The 26207-nt window shown below is 38.4% G+C and overlaps 1 protein-coding gene across 15 annotated transcripts in view; it reads right to left on the minus strand.

The window, feature by feature from the left end:
• The window catches only part of LOC135486888 (ELAV-like protein 3), a 47270-nt gene that overhangs the window by 15663 nt on the left and 5400 nt on the right, over positions 1-26207 (minus strand). For 8 of the 15 annotated variants that reach the window (XM_064770037.1, XM_064770042.1, XM_064770039.1 and 5 more), the window contains 7 exons: positions 21325-21393; positions 19698-19893; positions 16447-16488; positions 8344-8447; positions 4448-4601; positions 3942-3986; positions 248-485 (listed from right to left, as the gene is read on the minus strand). In XM_064770037.1, coding sequence (XP_064626107.1) covers positions 248-485; positions 3942-3986; positions 4448-4601; positions 8344-8447; positions 16447-16488; positions 19698-19893; positions 21325-21339 — 794 coding nt within the window. In that variant the 5' untranslated portion in view covers positions 21340-21393. The remainder of the gene's footprint in view (positions 1-247; positions 486-3941; positions 3987-4447; positions 4602-8343; positions 8448-16446; positions 16489-19697; positions 19894-21324; positions 21394-26207) is intronic. The other 7 variants (XM_064770041.1, XM_064770034.1, XM_064770038.1 and 4 more) reach the window with 5 other exon arrangements.

Genomic DNA, 26207 nt, shown 5'->3' on the forward strand with positions numbered 1-26207 from the left:
AAGCATGGTATATAAACGAGTCACTTGAAAATTATCATGCACCACAACGACAGCTGCAGCTGACACGTCGCTAGCCGCAAAGACAATGACTGCTCTTGTCAACATGTCCGTCATTGCTTATATTATTTTAGTTTGACATCAAATGCGAAGGGGAGAGAGAGGGTGCAACATCAAGACAGTCAAAGTAACTATTCAACGATCAACACCAAACTGGAATGGAATATGGGGTGAAAGTAGTGCCACCTACCTAAAGCGTCCTGTTGGATGATGAATTGGTCCTAGCAGACGTCCCCGTTGGGCAGTGGTTGGAAAGTATGGAAACATGGTGATCGGGCATGTACTCTTGTTCGAACTTGGATTATTAGCAAATTTCACCTGGATTCGTTCGCTGGCACCTTCAGGAATAACGCCATTTAGTTTCTCTATCGCTTTCTCCGCTTCTGCCCGTGTGTCGAAGCGAATGAACCCAACTCCTTTTGACATACCTGAAAAGACAGTGATAGACATTTTTGTTAGTTAATACTGGGCACAGTAAGCTGATAGGTCATGAGCTGAACATTCAAAACATATTTGTCCAACAGTCCTTCCTTGAAGTCGGGGTCAACTGACAATCGAAAGTATGTCAGGATCTGACCACACCACTTAACTAAGAGTAAGACACACTTGACTTTGGTTTATACCGATTCATGTCTTTGACATATTCTAAAAATTCTTCCTCATCAAAGGGCCAAGTTATTTTCCTGATAAATTTGTAAAAAAACCCTTTGATTGCCATCTCCACAACCAAGTCATAGTACTCGAGCTTCTAAGGCCGTCACTATATGCTGCCTTTAGCTCCGAGCATCAATAGCGTAATGACCATGATTTCATTCATTACAATCATAATGTTACGAGTTCATATCAGCTATCATTCGATATATCGACAGATAATGTTCTGCGACATTAATTTCCTCGCCGTTTGATGTTGACGGTCGAAGAAATGAGGTGACACCTCCTGAGTGAACGGGATCCAACTAATCCTATACACTTTTTTCATAACCTGAGATACGTTTCGTCATTACCAAGATTATACCGACTAGGTCATCATTCTTGTGTGGTTTCTCCTTTCTCACCAAGAGCAAGATGCAAATTTTACATACTGCAGCTAAGCAATAGAAATAACGACCATCAGAAGTAATTATGTACATTTATTTAGAACTTTGTCATTGACTTGAAAGGAGAACAAAATTAAACCAACTAAAATAATTTTTTTAATCATAAGTGAGATTGCTCTGCTAGTTTTTCAAGCTCAAGTACATATTTTGGTGAATAGGATTTTGAGAAAAAATGCACTCCATTCCATGGCAGGGTGTACTTCCTGAGATGGTATTTTTTCAAAATGCATCAACAAAAATATAGCTCAGAATCTCTGTTACATGATATGATTGTCTCTGATACAAGAGAGGTATTGAGTCGTTTTTAAAAGGACACTAAAGTGTTTTCAACACCTATGCTCTGCTTCCAGCACACTATACATTTTTAAAATTTCAATACGCATATAGTTGGAGAGCTGCTCCAGAGTTGGATGGTCTCTCTCTGACAAAAACAAGTACAGCGCCGGTAGCACTATTGACAGTGTAAACACAGACACCTTATGAATCACAGGCAATCAGTTATTATTATGACGGCTATTCATGATATCATAAATTAACCCCTCAAGTTCTGTTGCAAATTTCGCGGCAATGGGAGAAGGGGCCAAGCCAACATTTTCCAGTTTATCATATGCCAGGAAAAAAGCGTTTACAACCAGACTTTTAATATGAAAGTGTTAGAATCTAATCATGTTCAACAAATTGTTTCTCATATTTTTTTACCCACCAACATTTTCCATTCCATTAAAACTCTTCACATTAATCTTAAAGCCGCATCAATCAAACCTGTCAAAATCGGTATGATAATAAACTTCCTACAAATTATGCTATGCTGGCACATATTGGGATATATTTTCAAGAGATTCTGTTAAATTTTCTGTTTGATCATTACATAATTTAAGTTGCCTTCACAGCATCTCACATGCAGATTTTTTACGCAGATGCACCAGAATTCAGTTAGGATGGTTCTATTAACACCTTCGGCATTACATGTAAATGTGGACCCATCTGGCGCTCCAGTTTAATGGGCAGCATTATCCGGTAATGAATGCTTATCGGCCTTATATTTTTTGTTCAGGGGAATTGCGATGATGAGTTTATAAACTAATAATCTCATTTGAGCTAATCCTTAATTCACTTAGGGAATTTCATGGAGCACTTTTGTCAGTGGTAGCTACGCTAGCAAATTGGTAATGCGCAGCTATTCTGGCATGAGGTAAAACCAAACCACATTATCTAGTGACAAGTCCGGTCATCGATGCATCGGGTCCTGAACAAAAACGCAGTTGGCTGTTATATCAGAGAGTATACATAGGTAATTTGTTTGGTGATAGGTTGCTATGTGACCAACAATGCTGATGGGATATCAGCACATGGCAAAGAAATGGTTTGATGCTTTCATGCATAACACGACATCAATTTGAATAGAGTACTGACATCATCTGCTATAATACGTAGGCTATCCCAAAAGGCTGCACTAATTCTCACTAGGGTATGTGTGAAAATGATGGAAAAAATTGACCTCACATCTCTGTCAGTGTCACAGCAATGCAATACCCTAGTGATAGTCAGCGCCACATATAGGTAGCAGCAGCTGTAGTTTTGCTGGTGCCTTTTCAGCAAAAGCGTGATCTAAAATCAAAAGGGCAAAGAGAAAAGAACAAAGCACTAACACCAAAAACAAAGAACATAAAATCAAGTCTTTATTTACTGAAATCGTGCGACGACTCAAGAGGAGATAAAGCTTTGCAGTTCTACTACATCCAACTCAGTTCTTCCAGTCACTTTTTTGTTGTTTGAGAATATTTCTACAGAATACCATTGTCACCTCTCAGTTCCCTGTAGAACTCTTCCTGAAGTATTCTTGAAGTATTCTTGACGAAGCTCTTGGGCTATATGACATCAGCATCAGTGCATGATGCTTGTAGGACGCTGCTGGCTGTTGTGTAGGTTAACCTCTCATTGGGCACACAGAACGCGGGCATACCAGGACATTAGTTCATGCTGTAGAAAGCAGTTAGTTATCTATGCAGGTATGCAGGCACTTTATACCAAGACTTCACCTTGCTTAGGTCAGAGTAACATCTGGCATAACAGACCATCCCAAGATAATATTGAACACAGCCTGCTTCTATCAGCATATAGCTTCCCAGACAAAACATATAATGTATATTAACCCATAACCGCAGCAAGTGGAATTTTAAGAGGTAACTTCGGCGCTTGAATACATATACAGCATTGTTCAACAAAGCATATATGACAGCCAAAGATATTGGGGAATAGCAGGCGCTAACAATAATTATTCAACGAAATATCATTCAATCAAAATGAACCCCAAAACCCCAAAGCATTTCTTAAAAGCGTGCAGGAGAAAATATCGGATGGATGGAAATAAAGTAAAGCAGATTCTTTAAACCAAATAAATGACTTGGGCGGGTTGGGCCATGCAGTTTGATTTGAAGACTATAAGCCGAAAACTCAAGCGACTTGGATCATGCTGCATGGAACTGACTGCCAATTTACAATTTTCTCACGGAAAGTTACACTTCAAATGGTGCCTGCAGCATGCTGGCAGAAAAGCAGGAAATAGCCCGATGTAAAATTCAATAAACTAAAAAACACTCTTCACCTGCTCAAAGTGAAAAATTGCTAAACTTGGATTACTGGTAGTATTGGTAGTATTATTATACCCCAGAGTTAGTTTTGGAGGATTCGAATTTGCGTGCTGCTCTGTTTTTTGCCCTTCCCCGCTCCCTAAATATCAAGCATGTCAAGGCTATGTGCAAAAGAAAAAACACTACCGATACATACTTGCAGTATTTCCGCCACTAGAGGGGGATGGGGGTTTATCGCCAACTAAAATGAGCCAAAAATGATACTGCAATTAGATGGGAAAATTTAAGCGATCATAAACAGCCCCCACCCACATTTCATGGAGGAAATACCATACCAAGTATGCAAATACTTTTTCACAAATTAAGTTGTAAGAAGACGAAAGAAAGAAATGCTTTTTTACTAAATACACGGAAAAGGTTACGCAGGTGGCATGTCTCAAAAGAAACTTTATTCTCTCTTAAAAGCGCAGAAACATTTTTATAAACTTCAGATAATAATTTATCACGAAAGCTAACATCAAACTTAGATGAAGGAGAGATAAATCAGAGCCACCTCAAAATATCGGCCAGAACAAATATGCCTCTTTTAACAGGAAAACAATCTTTGACAATAATAAACCAAGATGTTTTTGACAATAATAAAGCAAGTTTTTTTACAACAAAATGTTTTGAGGGATCCAATATTGCTACATATATACTCACCAGTACAATTATCGTAGAGTATTCTTGCTGTGATAATTTTGCCACAAGATGCAAATAAGTGTTCAAGATCATTTTGGTTCATGTTCTTTGGGATGCCACTAATATAAAGATTGGCGTTCTTTATGCTTTCACTGCTTGGTCTGGCATAGGATACCTGAAAATATATGAAATACAAATACATGAAGATAGTTTATCATCATAACATTTAACAGGCCCCAAAGTTTGTTCCCAAAGGCAAAAGGACTCAATTGAAATGGAAAATAACAAAGAAAAAGTTGTTTTCTATATATCTAAGAAGGGGGGGGGACCAAATGTTTAGGGGTAAGAGGTTTTGCATAGAATCTGAGAATCAATATTTTTTTTAAATTACAAATAATGGTCTACTACAAAGAGCATGAAGGGGAACTTTAAGGTGAACCCTAGTAAACTATGGACTTTTTTAGGATAGAAACCATACTGACTATATAAACTGTATACCAGCATGTGTTCGCACATATTCACATTATTGAGCATCACTCCAGAAATCGACCATCTCAAGAGTCTGTTGAAGTCCTAACAGCATGAACAGGGTTTGTCAATTTGAATAGTCAACAACGGTTCATTAGCATAGCACAGAACAGTGGTGACAATCAATGGGTAAACTTAATGCCATCTGCTCAAAGACCTGCATTAAATGGCTCTTCAAGTATACGTGAATGATTTGCCTTTCGGGAAGGAAGGGGATTGTTGCCACCCAGTTAAATTTCCTTCTTGTAAGCCAGATAGATCATTTAGGTTTTTTTTCAGGATGCATTTTTTTACAGCTTTGATGTCCAATCCAAAGTTAAGGGAATCATTTTGATTTTGAATCTCAAACATAATTTTCATTTCCCAGGTCATTGTATGCGAGGTTTTTTATTACTATTAATCTTGTTGATACTTCATGTTTGTTTTTGACTTATCAACAAAATCTTGCTTGGAACAGGGCCAAAGATTTGACACAATTCCTACGTTAGACGTGCCTGCCACGTTTTTCAACGCAGCACTGCCAGCAGCCCTCATCACGTAGCTCAAATCTGACGATATTCATGCCAATCAAATGATGCCAGATGTTGATTATGGCCTTTCATATTGTTCAACGTATTATATTATTTACTGCAAGAACATTGACAATCAATGTCCCATATGCATGTTGTACATCAATTGTTATATGCAAGAAGTACATGTAGACTGATTGTAGAGAGCAAAGTTGTCATGATTGCAGCTTCTAATGGGGAGTGCTATGGCACAGTGAGAGCGTCAGACAAATCAGTTTACGTCGAAGACATCTTCTGTGTTTATTTCATACCACATGCCATGTAATTAGGGTGTACGTTCAAAAATTCAACAGAACTTTATACAGAAATTCATCACAGCATATTACATATTCTTTAGAATATTTTTTCTCAAACGCAAAAGTACTAATTAACCTGTGTATTGAGTTTGATCCGCACATTCAGTCTATTTATGTGGAAGTTTCCGGAACTTGTGCAGCCAGCAATCGCACAATGCATGAAAAATTCATGCAGCAAGTTTTATGGTAATGTATAACGACAGGGCAGCGATCACAATTGCATTCGTAATCATACCCATTCTTTGTTTGTATTGCAACCATATTGTGCAAGGAGACATGCCCAAGTCGGGATTGATTTTTAGCAATAATGGCAAATAATGTAAGAGCCATAGCTTTTTTTTTATCGGAAGTTGTCAAACACTTGCTAAGCATACGCAAATACGTTTCATAATTTTCGTTGTGTTATATTGCATGTTTCAGTGATTAATATAACAGGATAAGTGACAGACAAAGAAAAAAGGACAAATGCAATGATTACAATGGGGCCATTAAATCTTTTTTCAGTAGATGATAATGATTCGGAAAAGGAGTTCCAATAATACTATGATCAGTGAGGCGATGTTTTTATTACACGTAGAGAGAATATATTTCTTGCCTCTAGACATGGTTGGAAAATGTCCACCACCACAGAAAATAAACCTATTTCGAAATACTGTTTTGAAGTATAATCCCAACTGAAGCCAGATTACTTCCTATTTTATGTGATATAGTATGAAAAATGTTGAACCTCAGACCAGACGACCTAAAAAAAATGTTTATCCCACAAGCGGGAGAGCTAATGTACCATATGGTTCTTCATGGCAACGACCATGGACAAGTCGACACTAAATTACAGGGTAGCATCATCGTCCTCATGGTTGCTCGCTATAGCAACGCTACACCATTATTTACACAGCGTGTAGTGCTCACCATTGGAAGAGCATTATAGCGCAGCGCTAATATAGGTTATGAAATTCTACATCAATACTGGCTCGCCACAATCGGAACCAGACTGGAAGGTGTTGGATATTTGATTAGAACGGTGTAATTACAGTGGTGCATATCGGATAAAAACTGCTGACAGTATAACAATCGCTTGATTGTCACTTGATGGTAATTTTAATGCTTGGGTACAGGAATTGCTGATATATGCCATGTCATCATGAAGGGGCATTTTTTAGATGATGGCAGATTTTGATGATGCTTGAAAATGCTATGTTTTGTGGACATGTTTTGTTAGAGTTGAACTGTTTAGTACTGGTATTAAAATATATCAACCATGTGGTCAATGAACAAAACATCATCGCCTCATCACATCATCGAGCTTTGCAAACAAAAAGAATCAAGTCGCATGCGAATTAATTCTAATTAGTTATGCCTTTATGTGCTCCAACTTTTTTCTGTTCCCATACGAACAAATATCGCGATCTTTTCCCGTGGCTTCTTTGTGTAACCAGCGAACTAGTTTAAACCGATAAAGAAAAAGATATATTATTCATCGGCCAACACAAAGAAAATGCACACCGACAGCATACGTCACATGAAATGTTAAAATCCATAGAGATGTACATGCACACCTAAACTTCTCAGACCTCCTATACATTTTGTCTACGTAGCGCTTTATACGGACATCCACGATCAATGATACCACCATGACTGCCTTCGTCAATGTAAGATGAGCTTATCTGCCTCCGCGACATTGGTAATTCGTGACGACAGGCCGTGCCATCGATGTGTCTAGGTTTTCACAAGCGTTCTTGGAACATGGTAGAACTGATTTCTCAAGGGAGCATGTACAAATTATTGTAAATATTTATAGAGACATGGTCTAGTCAGGCAAAATGGGAGTGTTCTTAAACTTTATTATTGCTCTTGGTCTATATCTATTTTAAATGATATACAATATGTATTATTCAAGACCTGAATACTCGATTTTAATAAAAGGTAATTCAGTACAAAGATTTAAATAACCACACTGCAAATAACACTGTTTCTTCCCCATACATCATCACTGCACACGACATCTTGCAATAGATAATTAACATTCTTATTTTGATTGAACAACTGGCAATCAAAGATGATGAACTGCCTTTGTAGGCTGAGACATCAGACTTTACGGCAGAGTGATAAGGCTGGTGGTTATTTTAGGAAATGTCGTTTATACACGCATCTGAGGCTGTCGTTGACAATGATGAAGAACACTGTAAATGTAAGTCAGATGAATGAAGTGATGTATAGATATATTTTTGAGCAAAATTCACATTGTGTGTTCTGAATATTTTTTTAATTAGTAGATTTATCACATACCTTTTTGGTTTTTATGTGAATTTAATCACTGGGAATATGTCTTAAGAGTTTTGAGGTACTATTTATATCTCATTTCTGGTTTCCATTTGGTTGAGAGCTAAACTGATCTATATGACCATAAAAAACAAAACAAATATCACGGAATGGTAGACTTCCATATAAATCGACAAAATCTTCCATTCTCGGAAATAAGTGGGGTTTGTTGACAGTCAAAAAACCACCACACAAAGATACACACCTTTATAGTTTTGTTCTGCAGCCTCAGCCCGTTTAATGTATGAATAGCTTTTTCTGCATCATCTGCCAGCTTATAGTTGACGAAGCCATACCCAAGACTTTGACCTGGAAAGATAGAAACAAGAAATATCTGTTAGCACCGCCTTCTCTCCGCATTACCTTTGGCAATATCCATAGAGCACCTGCTTTTATCCGAAATGTTGCAAAAAATATCTGTAGGAAGAGTTAATGGATACCATAGAAACGTTGATAAACAGGGAATGCTGCAGATATGATAAGCTACATAACATTTTTAAAGCATAGGAAATTGCAGGCATGGCAAACCTGTCTTCTGTGTTTCGAAACCTGCATCATTTTACGCCAAATATTTTACATTGTGTAAGAAAAACAATGTGGTTATATATCAGGCAAGTCGCCTAGCAATGTAAGAGCAAAGTTGGGCAACAAAAATTTCAGGAGAAAAGCAAACACTCAAGCACAACAAGCCTCAGCAAGCAAAAATATACACCTACGGTATATCATCAACCTTTTAATCAGGGCAGTGTAACATTTTTAGAAGGTGATTTACATTAGCTGCAGATTATACAAAGTTTTTAAAGAGAAAGAGCAATCTCTCAGTCACAGCATTTTTAGCTTGAATATCATATTGTGCAGGAGCCAGGAGCTAATTTCTCTCTAATTCTAACAACTAGATAGCGCAAGAAAGCAACATGATTATCATTTGAGGACTTTTTAATGAACCAATTTGTCAATTGTGATGTATGTACATTTATTTTAAAGGATTGTACCTAATGATGGGTCTCACTCTTGGTTGAATAGATAGTACATGTACCAAAACTTTTTTGTATAAGGCTCATATTTATGTCAGTACAGATCAATAGCAAGAAATATCTTTGACTGAAGTGAGCTTTGCCACTACTTCAACAGGGGAAGGCATTGATGTTTAGATATATAACTCATGAAACATACAACCTGGGACATTGAATAATTTAGCAAGAGAATTGAGTATAGGTGCACCAGTACGTATACAAGTACTCGTTGGCTACTGAATATTGTATGGTATTTTTATTTTTTGTAATAGGGGCTGCTGCAGAACAAAGCAACCTAGGAATGGGTTCAGCATTAGGTATTAAAACATACAGTATTTGAAGAAGAAAAATCATACACAGGGTATAACCGGTATTGTCCAGATAAAATTTAACTAAGTGTAATATGAAATTTTTATGTGCGCGGTACATGTACAAATGGCAGTATTTTTGTATTTTTTGAAGTTGCTGCCAACACTTTTGGTTGTCATTGTCATGCTAATCTCACAAAGATCAATTAAAATCATCTTATGAAAATGTTTCCATGTTTGTCCACAATGGCGGCAGCATTTTGATGGCTGGCCTACTGAATGTCAGATCAGATATTCAGCAAGAGGAGAACTTTCAGGGGTAAATAAGCCAAAAAAGGTCTGTAGAAATTGTCAATTTCACGCTGTGATATCATATTTATACATTAACAACCAGTCAGAATACGTCCTTCATTGGAGCGATGAAATAAAGTACATCTGTTATTGCCAAGCATCACAACGAATGATAGCCTTTTTTGAAACACAGAAACAGCTGCAAATAAAGGATAGAATTTTCCATTCTCTGGTGATCCCTGTTCGATGGAGATATGGCCACATCTTGTCATCAACCGATGATGACAACATCCAATATCCAATAGAAGAATGACAGCCTGTGCCAGTATACTATTGATTGTAGGTATTTATCTTGTCATCAGCCGATGATGTTTCGAGAATACAATAAGAACATCCCCACATAGCAAAAATACAAACCACAAGTGTTCAACTTTCGTTTATTGCAGAATTATTTTTCGATAAAACTGATAATATGTCAACTTCATAGGCAATTGAAGCTTCAGACGAACAAGTGTTTGGTACGTTGTCATCCAGATTGAAACGGTCAGAAACAGTATAGCATTTAATACAGGTATGTATTAGGTTCCTATGGTACAGGACACACGACTACATTATTGTAGACATCCTATGCTACTGTCATCTCCAGCATGGGACAAATCAACCATGGAATATGCTGTCATCACACAGCCACACGCCAGAGCCAATTTACATGGTTCCCCTCTGGCAACCTCCACAGTAATCGAGGGATGCACTATACCTGCGTTATGTACGCTAATTACATTAACTGACAGGATATGACAGGCTAATGCGCATGTATGGGGAAGAGACTCCATGTGGTTTGCTGTTGACAGGGCCGATTAAAGAACCATTGTCTGCTTACACAATGTGATGTGTGGTTGCATTTTTTTTCATTTCAAAGAAGATGAATTTTAATAATTCAATGGGTGTTGGATGCCAGACTAGAAGGATTTATTTTATTGGATTCATAAAATTTTGATCTGGCAATGCTGATGAGAACGAATGGAAGACCGGTCACACAATCAGTCAATATGTAAATTATACTGAAGTAATTAGAAGCTTCTCATTTCGGACAAAGCATAATTCATATATAGATTCTGAAGCTGAAGATTATCATTGAAACTTTTATAATGGGCGTATGCCATAAAAATAAGTTACAGTCAAATTACGTTGAAAGGTGAATCAAGCATTCTGACATGAACATGTCAATTGTTTATTACAGATTTCCATTCTCACCAACAATCGCCATGAAAAATCACATATACTACAAAAACCATTAATTTCAGTCTACCAGACTAGCTTACTTTATTTATAAAACACTATTTTTAGGTCCTCTTTGAGAAAAACTATCGACTTTTTCCTTCGTTCCAGGGTAGTTTCACAGAATACAAAGCTTTATTGGATTAGAATTGGCATTCACTTTTCTTCACGATATATCGACGTTCTATTCATAGACCTTTGTTTTGATGCGATTTAGATTATGTGTAGGTGCTCTTCAGTATAGGGGACAAGTTAATACTTTTGATACATAATTTCATCAAACAATTAACAAAGATTTTGCACCTTAAGAGTTAGGATGATGTCCAAATGTCATTTAGTCGTATATGACTCATACACAACGTTTACTAAAACATTTTAAAACATAGGCATTCATTAAAAGCACTCATTGCCTTTGATTTTAATTTGCACTATAAGCACAAAGCCCATACGTTTTATGACGTTTTAGTTGCAAAGTGCATCACTGAATTTCAGTCTTTAGTAATGGATTTTATTCTTTCAATAATTGTATGGAAACTACAATACCAAAAAGGCATCTTCAATGCATTTAATTTTTGGCATCGGCAGATTGACGATACCTAATCACGTATATTACACACCAGATTAAATGTATTGTTTGCATGATCAACAGAATGATGAATGAGCTTGAATCTCGAGTTGTTAGCAGTAGATTTCGCCACTTAATTGCTAAATGACCTCATTTCACACAGCGGATGGTAAACCATGGTAATACTGATGAAATAATAGACAGAGTGTAATGGACTTGCATCGAGGATATTGTTTCATAGATTTGCCAGCAATCACTCAGGACAACCAAACAAAGCATGTAAAGTCAGTGATTCAGTATTTCTGGGAACCAGGTCGCAGAAATCTTTCCAGTTCTGGGAACCAGGCACATGTATTTAGAGTTTACTTTTGAAGTTATAGGTGAATGGAAACTACTGTCAAGTTGTAAGCTGTTTTTAATTGGTGTATTCATTTGTGAGACAAGAGACCAATTCGGAATCCCATTCCTTGCGTTAGGCTTGCTTGCCAACTTTGATTCGGAAGACTGCTAAAATGTTAAAAGCTGTTAACTGCAATGCCACCAGTTCATATGAGCATATCATGTTTTTGATTTAGTCAATACTGGTTGCATAAAAATATCATTGGATGATTCCCACATCTCTATTCAAGTGTCATAATGAAATGGCCAGGGCCATTGTGCTCACCTCATGTGGAGGAAAGATGGATAAAGAGCATGGTCTTGTGTCATGTAGTGTTAGGTTTGATGTAGGTCCAAGCAATTACAATTTCCCCAAAATGGCCAATTTACAGTACATTCGACCTCTGTGACCTTGAAAAGTAGGTCAAATCAAAGAAGACCCGGGTGACTCATTGAATGGTTGTTAGAATTAGATGTACCTATGATATAAAATTGGTGCCAATCGGGCAAGTCATTACTAGGAATAATGGCATTTTGAAGAATTTAGGATTTGGCCCCCTCCCTGGAGGCCAAACGGCAAATCAGATCGCACCAAACTTCGGTACCTGAGATCACCAGACCAAGGGGTACATGTGTACTTAATTTGTGATCAATAGTCATTGCAGTTAAGAAACGTGCCATTGTTACGGCCTGACGGCGAATTTACGCCATTTGACCTCTGTGACCTTGACAAGAAGGTCAAATTAAAAACCTGTGTGACATATACTGTATGGTGGTTAGATGTACCCATGATATCAAATTGGTGGCAATCGGGCAAGAAGTTAAGGAATAATCACATTTTTAAGGTTTTTGGATTTTGCCCCCTGGTGGTCAAGTGGTGAATCATATTGGACCAAACTTCGGTCCCTGAGATCAGCTGACTAAGGGGTAAATGTGTACCAAATTTGGTATCAATAGTCATTGCAGTTTAGAAACGTGCCATCGTTACATCCTAACGGCCAATTTACACCATTTGACCTCTGTGACCTTGAAAAGGAGGTCAAATCAAAAACCCGGAGGATATATGATGCACCTTTGCTAGAAGTACCTACCATATTTTTTTCAAAATTTCCCGACTACTATTGAGGGAGATATTGCATATTTTCACTTTTAACGTTTGGCCCCCTGGTGGCCAAACCATGAAACGAATCGGACCGAAACTTGGTCTCCCAGGTGTCATTACATAAGGGTACATGTGTACCAAGTTTCAACTCAATAGCTCTAACAGTTACGAAACATGCCCTGCTAACGGACGACGGACGACGACGACGACGACGACGACGACGACGACGACGACGACGACGACGACGACGACGACGACGACGACGACGACGACGACGGACGACGGACGCCACGGTATGGGATAAGCTCACCTCTGCTAAGAGGTGAGCTAATAACTGTCTTCCATCTTCAAGAAATCAATCTTCCTCATTTGGTGCACACAGAGAAACAACCAAGGAACATGATATTTTACATCAAAGTCATTGTGGAGGACAAAGAACCAAGGTTTTTACGTACACCAAAGATCTCACAGCCTGATCTAATAATGTGCATGGGGATGATTTTTATTCACGCTGAATAATTTTCAGAATCTCCTAATAAGATATGGTGCATGGGGACTTGAGATTAGCGCGGAGTGCTACGTTATCACACCGCCGAGCTCAAGATGTAACATCGCACAAAGGCAATCAACGCCACGGCATGCGTGGTTATGATTCAGCCCTGTGTATTAGTGTTGTTCTTTTGGATGCACAGGCAAGGAATAACATTCGTAATGAGGGAAGTTCTGAGTTCAAACACTGTGGATATTGGCGAGATTTTATCGTATTTCGTAGTCACTAAGTATTTGACGGCCTTCACAAGAAAATATTCATCTTGTTTAAGACCATGCGCACGCATGTGTGAAGTTTCAGAGATATCCAATGCAATTGACAACCAGAATGTTTGCAATCATTTATGAAACCCTAGTCCAAGTCTTGCCTAACTGGGGTGGGTGTATCCAAAAAAATGCTCAACTTTAAATATATTTATTTGACAGCTTCTAATACAACTTTAACTTTTCAAGTAACTACTCTTTTTTCCAGTTCATCAAAGCGGAAATTGCAGGGAGGTAATTTTGAATCCGAGCCAACGAGGTGGTAGAAATTTATGAACACAATTCTCATGGCAAATGCTATTTATTCCCTCAACGTCAGGTACCTGATAAAACATGCCAGAACTCCGTACACAACATCATAAGAACCCATTTTCCAGACATGAACTCGAATATTTCAAAGCAGAAACCATTGTAAACTCTTCTGGAATGTCATAGCAAAAAACATCTCGTTTTCACGGGGATACCAGAAATACATTCAATGAAAATTTCACCTGGTGGGTTCGCTATACCTGAATTGAAAGGTAGAGATAAAGAATTTCACAAACTGGTCTACTTGAAATTACCATTGAATGTTTGCCTCCCTTTATATTTACAAAAGTTTCCAGAAAATTAATTTAGATTTAAGATTTTTCATTTTTGCTATTAATAATGATAACATTATTTTGAATCGGACCGTGTTGAAATCAGTGTCCTTCATGATAAATTTATTTTACAGGAGGGGTAGAAGAATGAAATGAGATAGCATCAAACCAGAACCGGACATCACAAAGCGGGTTAGATACACCACATGCTAGCATTCCAAACCCTAACATGCAGCTCACGCAAGTAAATAAACATGGTAAGTACTCTGGATGCAATCAGTTCTTGGTAATTATGTCAATTTGAAACTGGTCGTTAATTGATTGCTTTTGCAATTGGCATGCACCAATCGAAAAGTGATCACCCTTTTCTTAATGGATTTCAGCCGTAATTTCATTAGTTTTAAGTAATTAACCCCCCCCCCCCCCACCCCCCACCCTCGTGCCGATACGAAGAAAAATTTCATCAATGGACTTCTACTTGCTATTTTTTGTGACCAATTTCAATTTGCATTTCTCTAATAATGAAATGTTCTAATCGCTAACTGCAGGCTATACATAAGCACATGGGTAGGTGAATGGCCTTATGACTACATGGTTCAAATTAAATTTTAAGACAGATATCAACTTCTAGAGACATGGGAGATGAAGGAGACGAAAATACAAATACATGAATCAACTTTCCACTTCCAGCATCTTTTAAATTTGCTCTAGCAAAGTTTTTTGGCAAACAACATATTTCATTGCTTTTGAAAGCTGCGTGAATATTGACAATTGTTCAAGAAAATTTGTGAACTATGGGCCAAAATAAGTACTTGAAAAATACTGGCTAGAGAACTTGACAAAATGCGTAATGAACAGACGTAAATGCGATGGACAGGTTTGAGGTACCCATGTCAGATTCAAGAAAGGTAATTAGTATATATACAACTAAAAGCAAGGAAAAGGGGTTCTCAAATAGTGTCCGCTTCTTATTTCAGCAAAGCTCATCGATGACCATGCGTTCTCGCAATAATGGACCACGGCTGATTTACAACAGGGCTTTTATCCACAACCATATCTGTTTGGAGTCTGCCAGCTTTACGTCTGCATTGTTGTAGTATGATGAAGGCTTGCACTGTCACTAGGACCAGACCACAACTGCAAGCCACTTTTTGAGACACCCTGTAGGAATGAGACAACATTGAGTGCAAGCTTTATCTGTACACAAAGAAAGGAGAAGGTGCATCACATCTAGACAAGACTACTACAGTCTGATTCATATCAACCTGGCCTCCATTGCCTACACATAATGCACACCGATATGTACATCATGTACAGGCTGGGCATGCCAAGTTGAGGCTAGTCAGACTTTGATATATCACACTACAGTAAAGTGCAAAGACACACAGGTGAAAACCATCACCATTGAGCCAAAACAATTCAAACGTAACTGGTCCAGTTGTTGGAGGTGAAATATATTTCACGCGATTTTATTCATTCATTAAAAGTGGAAAAAGATTTCTGAATGCAACCAATTTTCAAAGGGTGAATTTAATAAATCTAGTATCAGAAAGAAATCTAAAATCAAATGTGTGGAACCATGCAAGATAATAGACGTTAGAAGATTGACTTGAAACAAAACTAAATGTGACAGGATGGCGTTTCAAAAATAACGATTTTTAAATAATTCCGCATAGGAATACACCAATCAGGACAATTTGCAAGAATCAGTTTTGATTTTGGTATTCTAAAATATGTTTGACAGTGCTCCTGAAACATCTCTTGTTCTACGTAGGACTCGAAACACTTGACTGCATGCAAGGTACAGAAGAATTTTCAGTAAATATTTGAGATATGAACCATATTGCTTGGATTATTTTGGCTTTGTTTTGAGAAACTGCGGCAAGCTTATTTTCTCAAGTATTTCACAAGAATGCCACCAGGGGAAAAATCAAGTTTTCCATATCTATTAAATATGCAAAATAAATTGTCAACTTTACCAGCTTTAGAACCTGCTTGCCCCACTTGCCCAGGTCCCGCTTCAGTAAACGAAAAGAGATAGAGAATTATGTAAATTTTCATACAGAAATAAAATGGAAAGCAACATTCCCTAGGCGAGAACGTGGTGGAAGTTTTGACAAGAAACAGAATTAGTCTTTATTATCCAAGGAATCAAACAATTTGTCTTATCCAGCTGGAAAATGATCCGCCAGGGATTACACCAAAGTTTTGACTTGACAGCTCATATTCAACAGATGAGCGGCTAATGGGGTCGGACTAGTTGATTGATCATGTCAGTTTTCATAGCAGGATGATGTCCACAAAATCACCTGACCTCCTAGCCATAACTTGTCAAAGTTTTGAGGCAAACCAACTCATCTGGAATTAGGCAAATTCCTTGCTCTATCCTCAAAAAGTTCTGCCAAGTCCAAGAAAGTCATAATACTACTGTCAAGAAAAATCTCCAACTTCCACAACCTCTCACCCAAGTGCTACGAAACAAACCCGTGTACATGAACATACAAAGCTGAAATTAACAATTGAGAATTACAAAGGAAGATTGTGAATATGAAATTGAAAAATTCACGAGGAGCCCCTAAAATACGAGAACTGGGGAGCACAAACAATACCATGCAAACACACGCGAGGAAAACAGCAAAGGAGGATGAGAATACATATCAACTCTTTCGTCTTATCCAATCGGGTGGTGTACGATATTTTCTTGACTGTTTGCTATTAATAAATCTATTTCAAAGAATTTGTTTTCATCTGCTTGGGCAGAAGAAGAAGTATTTTTCAGAGTTTCTGAACAAAAGGCGTAGAGGGTTAAAACCACCTGGAGGAACAGACTGCCTGCCACTCCTCGAAGAAATCAATTCCTACGAATCAGATAAAAGAATACAGTGACGTCTGTCACCATATGCCAAGTGCAGAAGCAGACGTGGGCTCATTGTTATGCATTCTTTTCCCATTGGCGCTAGACCAGCATAAAAAATGGCATCCTCTGAGTAGGCCTATATGCGATGTAAGCTTTTGATAGCAGCGCAACTTTATAAAAGCGGTAGAAATTGATGATTAATGTCTATTTCTGTGCATTGAAATGTGCCCCTTGCTCATCTGTTCCAAGACCAAGGTAAAATTTGCTGCTGATCAACAGCACAAGCCCCAAGAAAAAATCAGAGCCCGACATCACTTTTCTACTACAAGGCCCTTGTCCCTATATTCTGGAGGCAGCATTTGCTTTTTTATTTTAAAAGCATTTTCAAAATTCAAACAATGGTGGAGCACCGAAAAAAAAGCTGCCATTGATCAGAACCAAAATAATATGATATTCTTTGTTGGAATTGGCTGCTGATATTACTTTCCCGCAAACCATGAGACAAAGTCCATATGGTCACTTTGACTGATCCAGATGATGGGTTCATTGTGTTTTCTTCACATTGATTGGAAAGCCGAAAATTGAGCAGGAAGAAACAAAATGAAGTTCTGTCAACAAACCACCACACAAGCCGCGTATCTCCATACCTTATGACCATCAAGATTTTCATCAATGCAATAATCATAACAACACCACTTTTATCAATACAAAATCTCAGAAAACAAGATTTTTATCATTAGATATCATCATGCAGCTTGAAGCTGTTAAAAAGCTGTTACATTTTTCATGAGGCTTTCTCTTCAACAGAACACCTGCCATCAGAACACACACACCCTTCATCTGGTTCAATAAAAGTATTCAAGCGAGATAAACCTAAAATCTCACCCGGAACCGTTTTATTTTAATCAAAATAGTGAAACTGTTCAAATGAAAATATTGTGAGCAATCATATTTGTTTGGGATTTTTAATCATGCAAACTGAAAATATTTCAATATGATTTCAGTTAAGTTTCCATTTTCAACTCCCCCCTGACAGACTGATCTCCTCTTCTCACCTGCATTAGAATTCTTTATCAGTCTACACTTTTGGTCTCGAGCTATTCCCGACTGGCTCCGCCCCATCCCACGCAAACACTAACTATCCTCGACATAAAAAGCACTATCTGACAGGACCAGGTGACAACACCCGCTGGGCCAGCACAATGACCCCAAGATGAAATAGTCGAGAGGCCAACACAAGTTCATATCGTTGTCTTCTATTGTTCCATGAAATTACAGATTCAGTGCAAAATGTACAGAACGCTGAAGAAGACGCAGTTTCCAAGAGACAATGGCCGCTGGCAGTGACCCAAGATGGCTTTGAAAGTGTATCTGGTCGAGTTATAACAGTCGCAGGATTACACAGGGAGAGAGGATGAGGACAATGAGCTTAGTTGCGTGTAGTGCAATCGTGTGTAAAATGATGTTGGGCAGGCTCGTGGGCACGTGCCGTCAGTTCTTGCATTGCAAGGAGTGAACACGAGGATCAATTGGGTCAAGTTCCTGGATGAATGTTTGTGTGTGTCTTTCATTCAGTTTCATCTGCTTTATACAAAATGGATGCAAAACCTCTGAGCACCGAAAGGTGCTATTGCGGTGCAACGAATCACTGTGGGACTCTGTCTGCCAAAAGGACTTATCAGTACACTTGGTACTGCAAGCTCCGCTCTATGATGAGGACACTCAAGAGTCTTGGCAATTAGTCAATCAGAGAGGTGCAAGAACTGAGTTTCCATCAAGAGGTTCACCTGCCCCAAAAATCGATCACAGTGCCACTTTTGATGTTCACATGCACACAGTAAACCATTACTAACATGATACAGCATTTCTGCTGTTTCTGCCTGATACATGCTCTCCGTTCTCTCATTCATTCAATGCCTGATCCAAAGATACACTTCATTGGTCACTGAAGGACGCAGTGCATGCACATGTTGCCCTGAAGAGGTTTGACCAGCGCAGAAAAATCGAGGATTCGCCACGTTAATTTTTCACAATAAATCGATGTCGACCTAAGATGCTATTCTTAGGACCAGGATACGGGAAAATATGATAGCTGATTAACAATGAATCAGTCCCTGGTGTGTATGAGGCGAGTTGAGTCACCACGCAATTACGCCATGGTTGTTGTTCAAACATGAAAATAGAATAGACCATGGAAGCCTCATTAATAATATTCCCCACCTGATCAATTGATCAGCAAATTCATCTCACTTGACGACTGATCTGATTGAATATTTCATGAACTAATTTTTACCCTCGGATTTTTTTCTTCAGAAATTGTTATCAACTACTTGGAAGGGGTCGCTAGCTAAAAGTTCTGCTCTAGGGATTTACCTGTGCCCTTGTCCCGGATGAGTTTACAACTCTCCACATCGCCAATACTGGAAAAGAGCGATTTGATCTCCTCCTGGGTCATGGTCTGTGGAAGATAGTTGACGATGAGGTTGGTTTTACTCTCCTCCGTCGAATGGTTCGTACCATTCTGCTGACACGCGTTGGTCTCCATCAGTAAATCTTGAGAACCCGTTAACTGGAAAAACAAAGTGTCGAATGGTCAGTGATTTGAAATCAACAAACGCAGACTTTTCAGTGAAACGACAACGACAAACCAAACGTGCAATTCGGTATCCAACATGATCACAACACAAATTTAGAACGCATGGCCTCATGACACACGATTATCATTATCATTGCACTTTTTACAACTTCATAGACTCCCATTCAAACATAACAAGCAAACAAAACAATTCAAACACTACAAATTTTAAAAAGTGAAAGCCATATGCAACAAATCGATAGTGCTATTTTCAATGGTGCAGGCCATGGTTTTCAAAATCAACACCTTTCAAATTAAATCTTAAGCTTGGCAAATTTTAATCAAAGAACAAAATTTTATGCAAGAAAGCATCATAGATTTCGATTACGTTGTGATGGTACCACGCGAGAAGGTCATCTTCAAAGAGCATGGTGAAGTTGTGAACATTCATAAGCCCAGGGATGGTGAGGCAGATGGAGATGCACTGCTTCGAGGAGCAGACTGATTTTTGGGAAGCAGACGCACCAAACAACTGGGAGACTGCAAGATTTACAACTTCAGGATGAGGCTGGCCACAACTCATACTCCGTGGGGAACTAAAATAACATGGTCCCACTGCATATTTACAACTAATCAAAGATTGAACTACACGATTTTATCATTGGTTCGCATTTTCGTCTGCCTGTATGATTTATCCACCTGGTGGATTAGTGAGCACAGACGTTCATAAAATAAATGTGCCGCTCATCAATAAACTATGCAAAACACGATCTGGGTAACATGGAAGAAATCGAAGCCAGATTTCTAATCGGTGGAACCAGTTTAAGTATACACTACCCGGTCAATCACCACAAGCGGCAAATCGACAGCCTCACTTAGACTGATTTTTGATGAATGATTTCATCACTTTGCTACGCAGGAAAAAAACGTTTCTTCACCTGGGCAAATGAATTTTATACCTGATGAGCTAGCCTCTTTCGTTTTGTTTCCTTTGGCTGACGGATTCCCTCAGATCACGCTGCGGAACTGAACAGCTTCCCACGACAATTTCTCAAATATCGCACATTAAGTGAGCAGGTTAATTTCATTGATTTCTTTCCCACTGACAGAATAATTAGCTTTTGGGAAGGGGGAGTAGCCTATATTTAGAAAGTTTATATTTTTATTCGTTGTCAAAGACAATTTTTGATTCTGATATGACCAACCCATGGATTTTTTAATAAGAACGGGGCATTAATCACACATCAACAAAACTTCAAAAGAATATCAACCCACCAAATGACTGACAGGAAAGCTGTAATTTTTTTTGAAATTCCCACTCCCAATTTAGAAAACTTTCAACCGAAACGCAAGGAATCCGTAAACCAATTTGGATAAAAACTCGAGGCATTCTGATAATATCAGGCAGGTAATACGTGGTCCTACCTGAATGGGCAACATCTTGCAATCATTTGAGGAACTGAACCAGGTTTTATGTCGATCGAGAATGGGAGCCTACGAAGAACAAAAAACAGTGCATATAAATGAACTGGATAGACAAGTCTACAGTTCAGGCCACCCTTAGTTTTGTATCCATTGGCCGAAACACAACCAACAGCATGAGCCTTTTCAGTCCACGTGACACGGCAAAGGGAAGGGTACACGGGGAGACAAGAAATGGCACGTTCATCATCAGAGGCCAATTTATAGAGCAGAATTCCCAACATGCAATTTTCACCTGTTTTTTTTCACTGTGTTTAGAAAAAAATAAGAATTTTCTGTAAATGTTTCTGCATTCTTTGATTTTATAGGGCCAGGGGATGCTGAACAAATAAGGATGACCTCTTTTTAAAGCGTTCAATCAATTCATAAGTTGGAAAGTAAAGGTATTCGAATTGAAGGTTATATAGTTTGGTTTATACTGGCAAATGTAAGGCTTCAATCAAAGTTTGATCAAAGTGGCAACAAAACCAAGGTAAGCAAGGTTGATTGATGAAATACAGAATATGTACATGACCGAGGAAGAATTTTTGAGAAGGATCCAAAGAAGGTTTAGTAATATTCTCTGAAAGTAGAATTCAAAATTTTTGTTCGCGGTCCCACTGATACGAGATTGTTTTCTTTTTGAATTATCCTCCACTTCCAGAGGCCTTCTCAAAATTCCTTACCATTATTGTGACATTGATGCAAGCCCGTCCTGAAATAAAGCTTCACCAGAGATTAGTAGTAGATAAACTATAAACAGAGGATCTGATTAGCAACAAGTACATAAACCCTAAAAAATGAAAATAAAACTTTCGTGGACAGAATATCTTTTTGGAAATTATCAATATCATAAATCTACTACGTTCGTACTTAAATTAAAAAGTCTTATGTTGGGCCAACTTGGAGAGAGATCATAGTAGTTGAGGTATGATAGCACCTCAGCAATGCGCCCACAATCGCAAGCCAAACAATAATGACCGGCAAAAGGACAAATCTAAACGCGCTGCAGCCCGAGGTTTCAACATCGAACGAATTTCAACCCCTTGAAGCTACAAGAATCTGGAACACGATGAAAACAGGAATTTCCTATAGCACATTCTTCTGTATAGAAGGTTTTAGATGTTTCTAAAATACATCAAGCTTCAGCTAAGTGATTAACAATCCCTCATAACAAACGGCTAGGTTTGTGTAGGCCTAACATTCATCAAATTTTATCCTTCACTCTTCACAAAGGTACTGAACCTACAAACCTATGTGGGCAAGCTGAACTATGTTCCCAATGTGACTCAAGTGACTTGCTTCAATACTACGGATGCCTACACCTGGTGAGTATGTGCATTTATCCAACTGCCAGGGGTATGATGGAACCATACTGCTGAAGATACGAAAAATCTAACAAAGATAGGTAGACATTACCTCTGAATTTATGGAGAACCTCACAAAGAGGTCATAACTAACCATAAACTCAACCAAGGAATCTTCTCTAAAACATACATGGTACCACCTCTTCCAGTTCAGCCAGTGCAAGAGTGGGGTTTAGCACTTTTATTCTATACTGTTGGTTGCTAAATAGAAGAGTCTGACAATGCAAACACACTATAGATTCATGCACTTGATTGGGAACAACGTTTACATGACGTAGTGTTGGCCGTCGTCACGTCACCATGCATTTTACATTACTGTAACGTGACGAGACGCGACGTTTTCGTAAACATTGGTCCCAATCAAGTGCATGTATCTATAGTGCCCTCTCAATTCAATGAAAATGGTATAAAAGTAAAGCTGGACTCCTCACTAATTTTCTCGACTCAACTGATGGACAGCAAAGATATGAGATTTAACTCAAAATTGGCGCATATCTTCACACACAAGGCTCCGAGATCATTCTACAATTGCAACTTCTATAAAGGACTGCTTGTTATGAAAGGTTTGTTGGTGCAAGGCAGACTGTCCACCACACAGAGCAGCAAGGCTTCAATGAAATGCATGGAGCAATGAAAGAGGACAAAGATCAACACACCTGAGCAAATCCCGACCACTGGTACATGTATTGTAAAACAAAACGCCAACCATACTTGATGATTTTTCATTACTGTGCTTCCTAAGTATGGAGGCCCAAGAGGCTGTTCAGAAGCGTTATCCAAAACACCTTCAGTATTTACCAAAGGAATGCATTCTTTAAGCCGAAGCCACTCACCATTGCCTAAAGCATTCCCTTACTCTCTTGCTAATCTCTTCAAGCATGTATGTTTATACTTGGCTTATGGCATACACAGGTGAAAGGAAAACAGAGGCAATCTGGTGAGTTGCTCCCAGATAGCTATCAGAAGCTGTCTGGACTTGGATATAGGGCCTAGAACCATAGCATCCTATAGTACTATTATGTACAGAACCATGTACTAAATGGGGCACAAGCAAGAACACATGATCAACAGAGCAAGTAGTCTTAAATCCTCCTTTCTACAAAGGCTGCTCTGCAAATTCAACAAGGAGATGACAAGCAACTTTTCTTTCTCTTGGAAGCATCTACAAGAGTTGGAAGTCTTAAGATAGGTACCGGAGTCATCTTGGACTCCGGTTGTCTGTGCAAATAGGCCCCTTCCTCCCTGGAAAGAGCAGTCATATCACAAAAGAGGGTGTCCGCCAGTGTTTGTTTTGACATGTCTGAGGGAATGTTTTTTGGGAGGAAAGGGGCAAAAAATCCCACTGATTAGATCAAATTAATTTTACCCCTGATTTACAAGTTTCGTTATGAAAAAGAGCGAACGAAACCTTGCATCAAATCACCGATAATATCAACTCCGCCATTCAACTAACAATAAAAACGCACCGTGCCACATGTACAATATGGAAATCAAAATCTCAGAGTGCCACAGAACACAGCAGATGTGGCAATTTAAAACGGCTTTCGCTGCACACTGTTCAAACGCACCATTGATTATTTTATTCAAATGGACCAACATTGATTTTATTTATAAATATGCTACACAGATATTCTGTATACCCCAAGGCGGTAACAGCAATTTTTCAACAGTGGGCGAGACCTTCGGGGTATCTTTGATGAATCCATTCATGAGTACTATGCTAATACAAGCCAATACTCCATTACGAAAACACAGTTCTTTGATGTATTATAGTACAGGCCATGAGACACGTCTCGTCTCGCATACTGACGTAATCCAAGATAACTTTTTTTAAGTTTTTGAATTTTTTTCCAGGATTAATGACGAAATGAGACAGGAATGCCATTCAATGTGTAATACATGTAGAGGAGATGTTCTGAAGGCCATAGTCATCATCATGTTGACATTCCAAAAAAATGATCTGTTGTCTTCTTTTAATAGCACTTTCATGAATGTCATAGATTTGCTCGCATCTCTTCAAAGCTGGAACATTTCAAATGTTCTGTATATGGTAAAATTTTCACAAAGCATCATTTCATGGAACTTGCGACTAAGAGCTCGATTTGCAATAAATATGGCAATTTTTCTTCTTCTTGATTTCTTAACCAGAAACTTCGTAACATGCGCAAATAGAAAAAAAATCGCAAGGTCAGATCTACAGGGCACCAAACTATATATAAAACAATGTACATTCTATGTTTTCAGTTGGCTTCATGCAGCCCACTTCCAAGCTTTTACTCAGTTCACCAATTCTCATTCAGCAATCCACACTGTTTACTATTGATCAACGGTTACATTATAGACCAGTAGTTCCATGTTTGCACATTAGTGCCCAGAAACATAGACAGAGGCTCAAGTATATTTGATATTTGACCAACCTGTGCTACGAATGCACATAGTCAATATTGTCGCAGGCAATAATAAGTCTTTCTACAGACACAATACATTCTGTACATATATCAGAAGCAAGGACTTCTGAAAAATAACAGCTGATGCTGTGATGATCTGTATACTGTACTTGGTTTGGTGATGGTTTTTGGAGAAATTTGTTTTCAAATTGTTTCGAAAGTGCGACCCCAAGGTGATGCTCACCAAAATTCTTTGAGGAACATGGCAACCTCTGGGTGGCGCTGTTTCAATTGTGTTGGCCAGTGCAATGCAGTAAAAACAGTTAGAAAATGAGCCCCCTCCCCTACTGGGATTGATTGACAAAGCTAGCAGAGAATAATTCATTCAAATCATGGAAAGATTTGCGTGATGATTCAATTGATATGGAAAAAACTGCTAAAAAAATTGATGGCGTCAGAATTTACTTGATAATTCATACAGATGATTGGACACAATAGCCTGTTGTTTCGGCCATATCCCCCAGACCAATCAAGCCAAGCGAAACTGATGAAAGTACAATGATGCCCATAAGAGCATAACGTAAATTATTCACGACCTAATCTAGGATTACTAAATCGCCACAAAGCACCAACAACAGAGGAAAGAATATGACATATGCCCCTGTGTTGTTTTCTTGGACAATTGGAGGCAAAACACACATAATGCCCTGGGAGGCAAGTCCATGGTCTCTGGCACACGCCATCATGAATAAACCAATATTGTTAATAAGCCCCCAGTATAATGGTCAACTACAACTCAATTTCTGATATAATTCTTTTGTGAGCAGTATGGGAGGTTTGACATGGGTTGCGTTAGAGTGTGACCAATTGTGGGACAATGGAAAGAGGAAGGCCCTCTACTCACAGAACAAAGCAGGTAAGCATTTTGTATGGCTGTTAATTAACCACATGTTCACTTTTCTGAATAAAAGAATTAACCCTTTTTATTAAAAACATATTTTTGGACAAAAACACATTTTTTTAGAGTGACAAAAAACAGGTGAGAATAATTTCAATATCATTTATGAGCTCCCTACATAATAATAATTGCAAT

This window comes from Lineus longissimus, chromosome 4, assembly GCF_910592395.1.
Source record: "Lineus longissimus chromosome 4, tnLinLong1.2, whole genome shotgun sequence".
NCBI classification, from domain to species: domain Eukaryota; kingdom Metazoa; phylum Nemertea; class Pilidiophora; order Heteronemertea; family Lineidae; genus Lineus; species Lineus longissimus.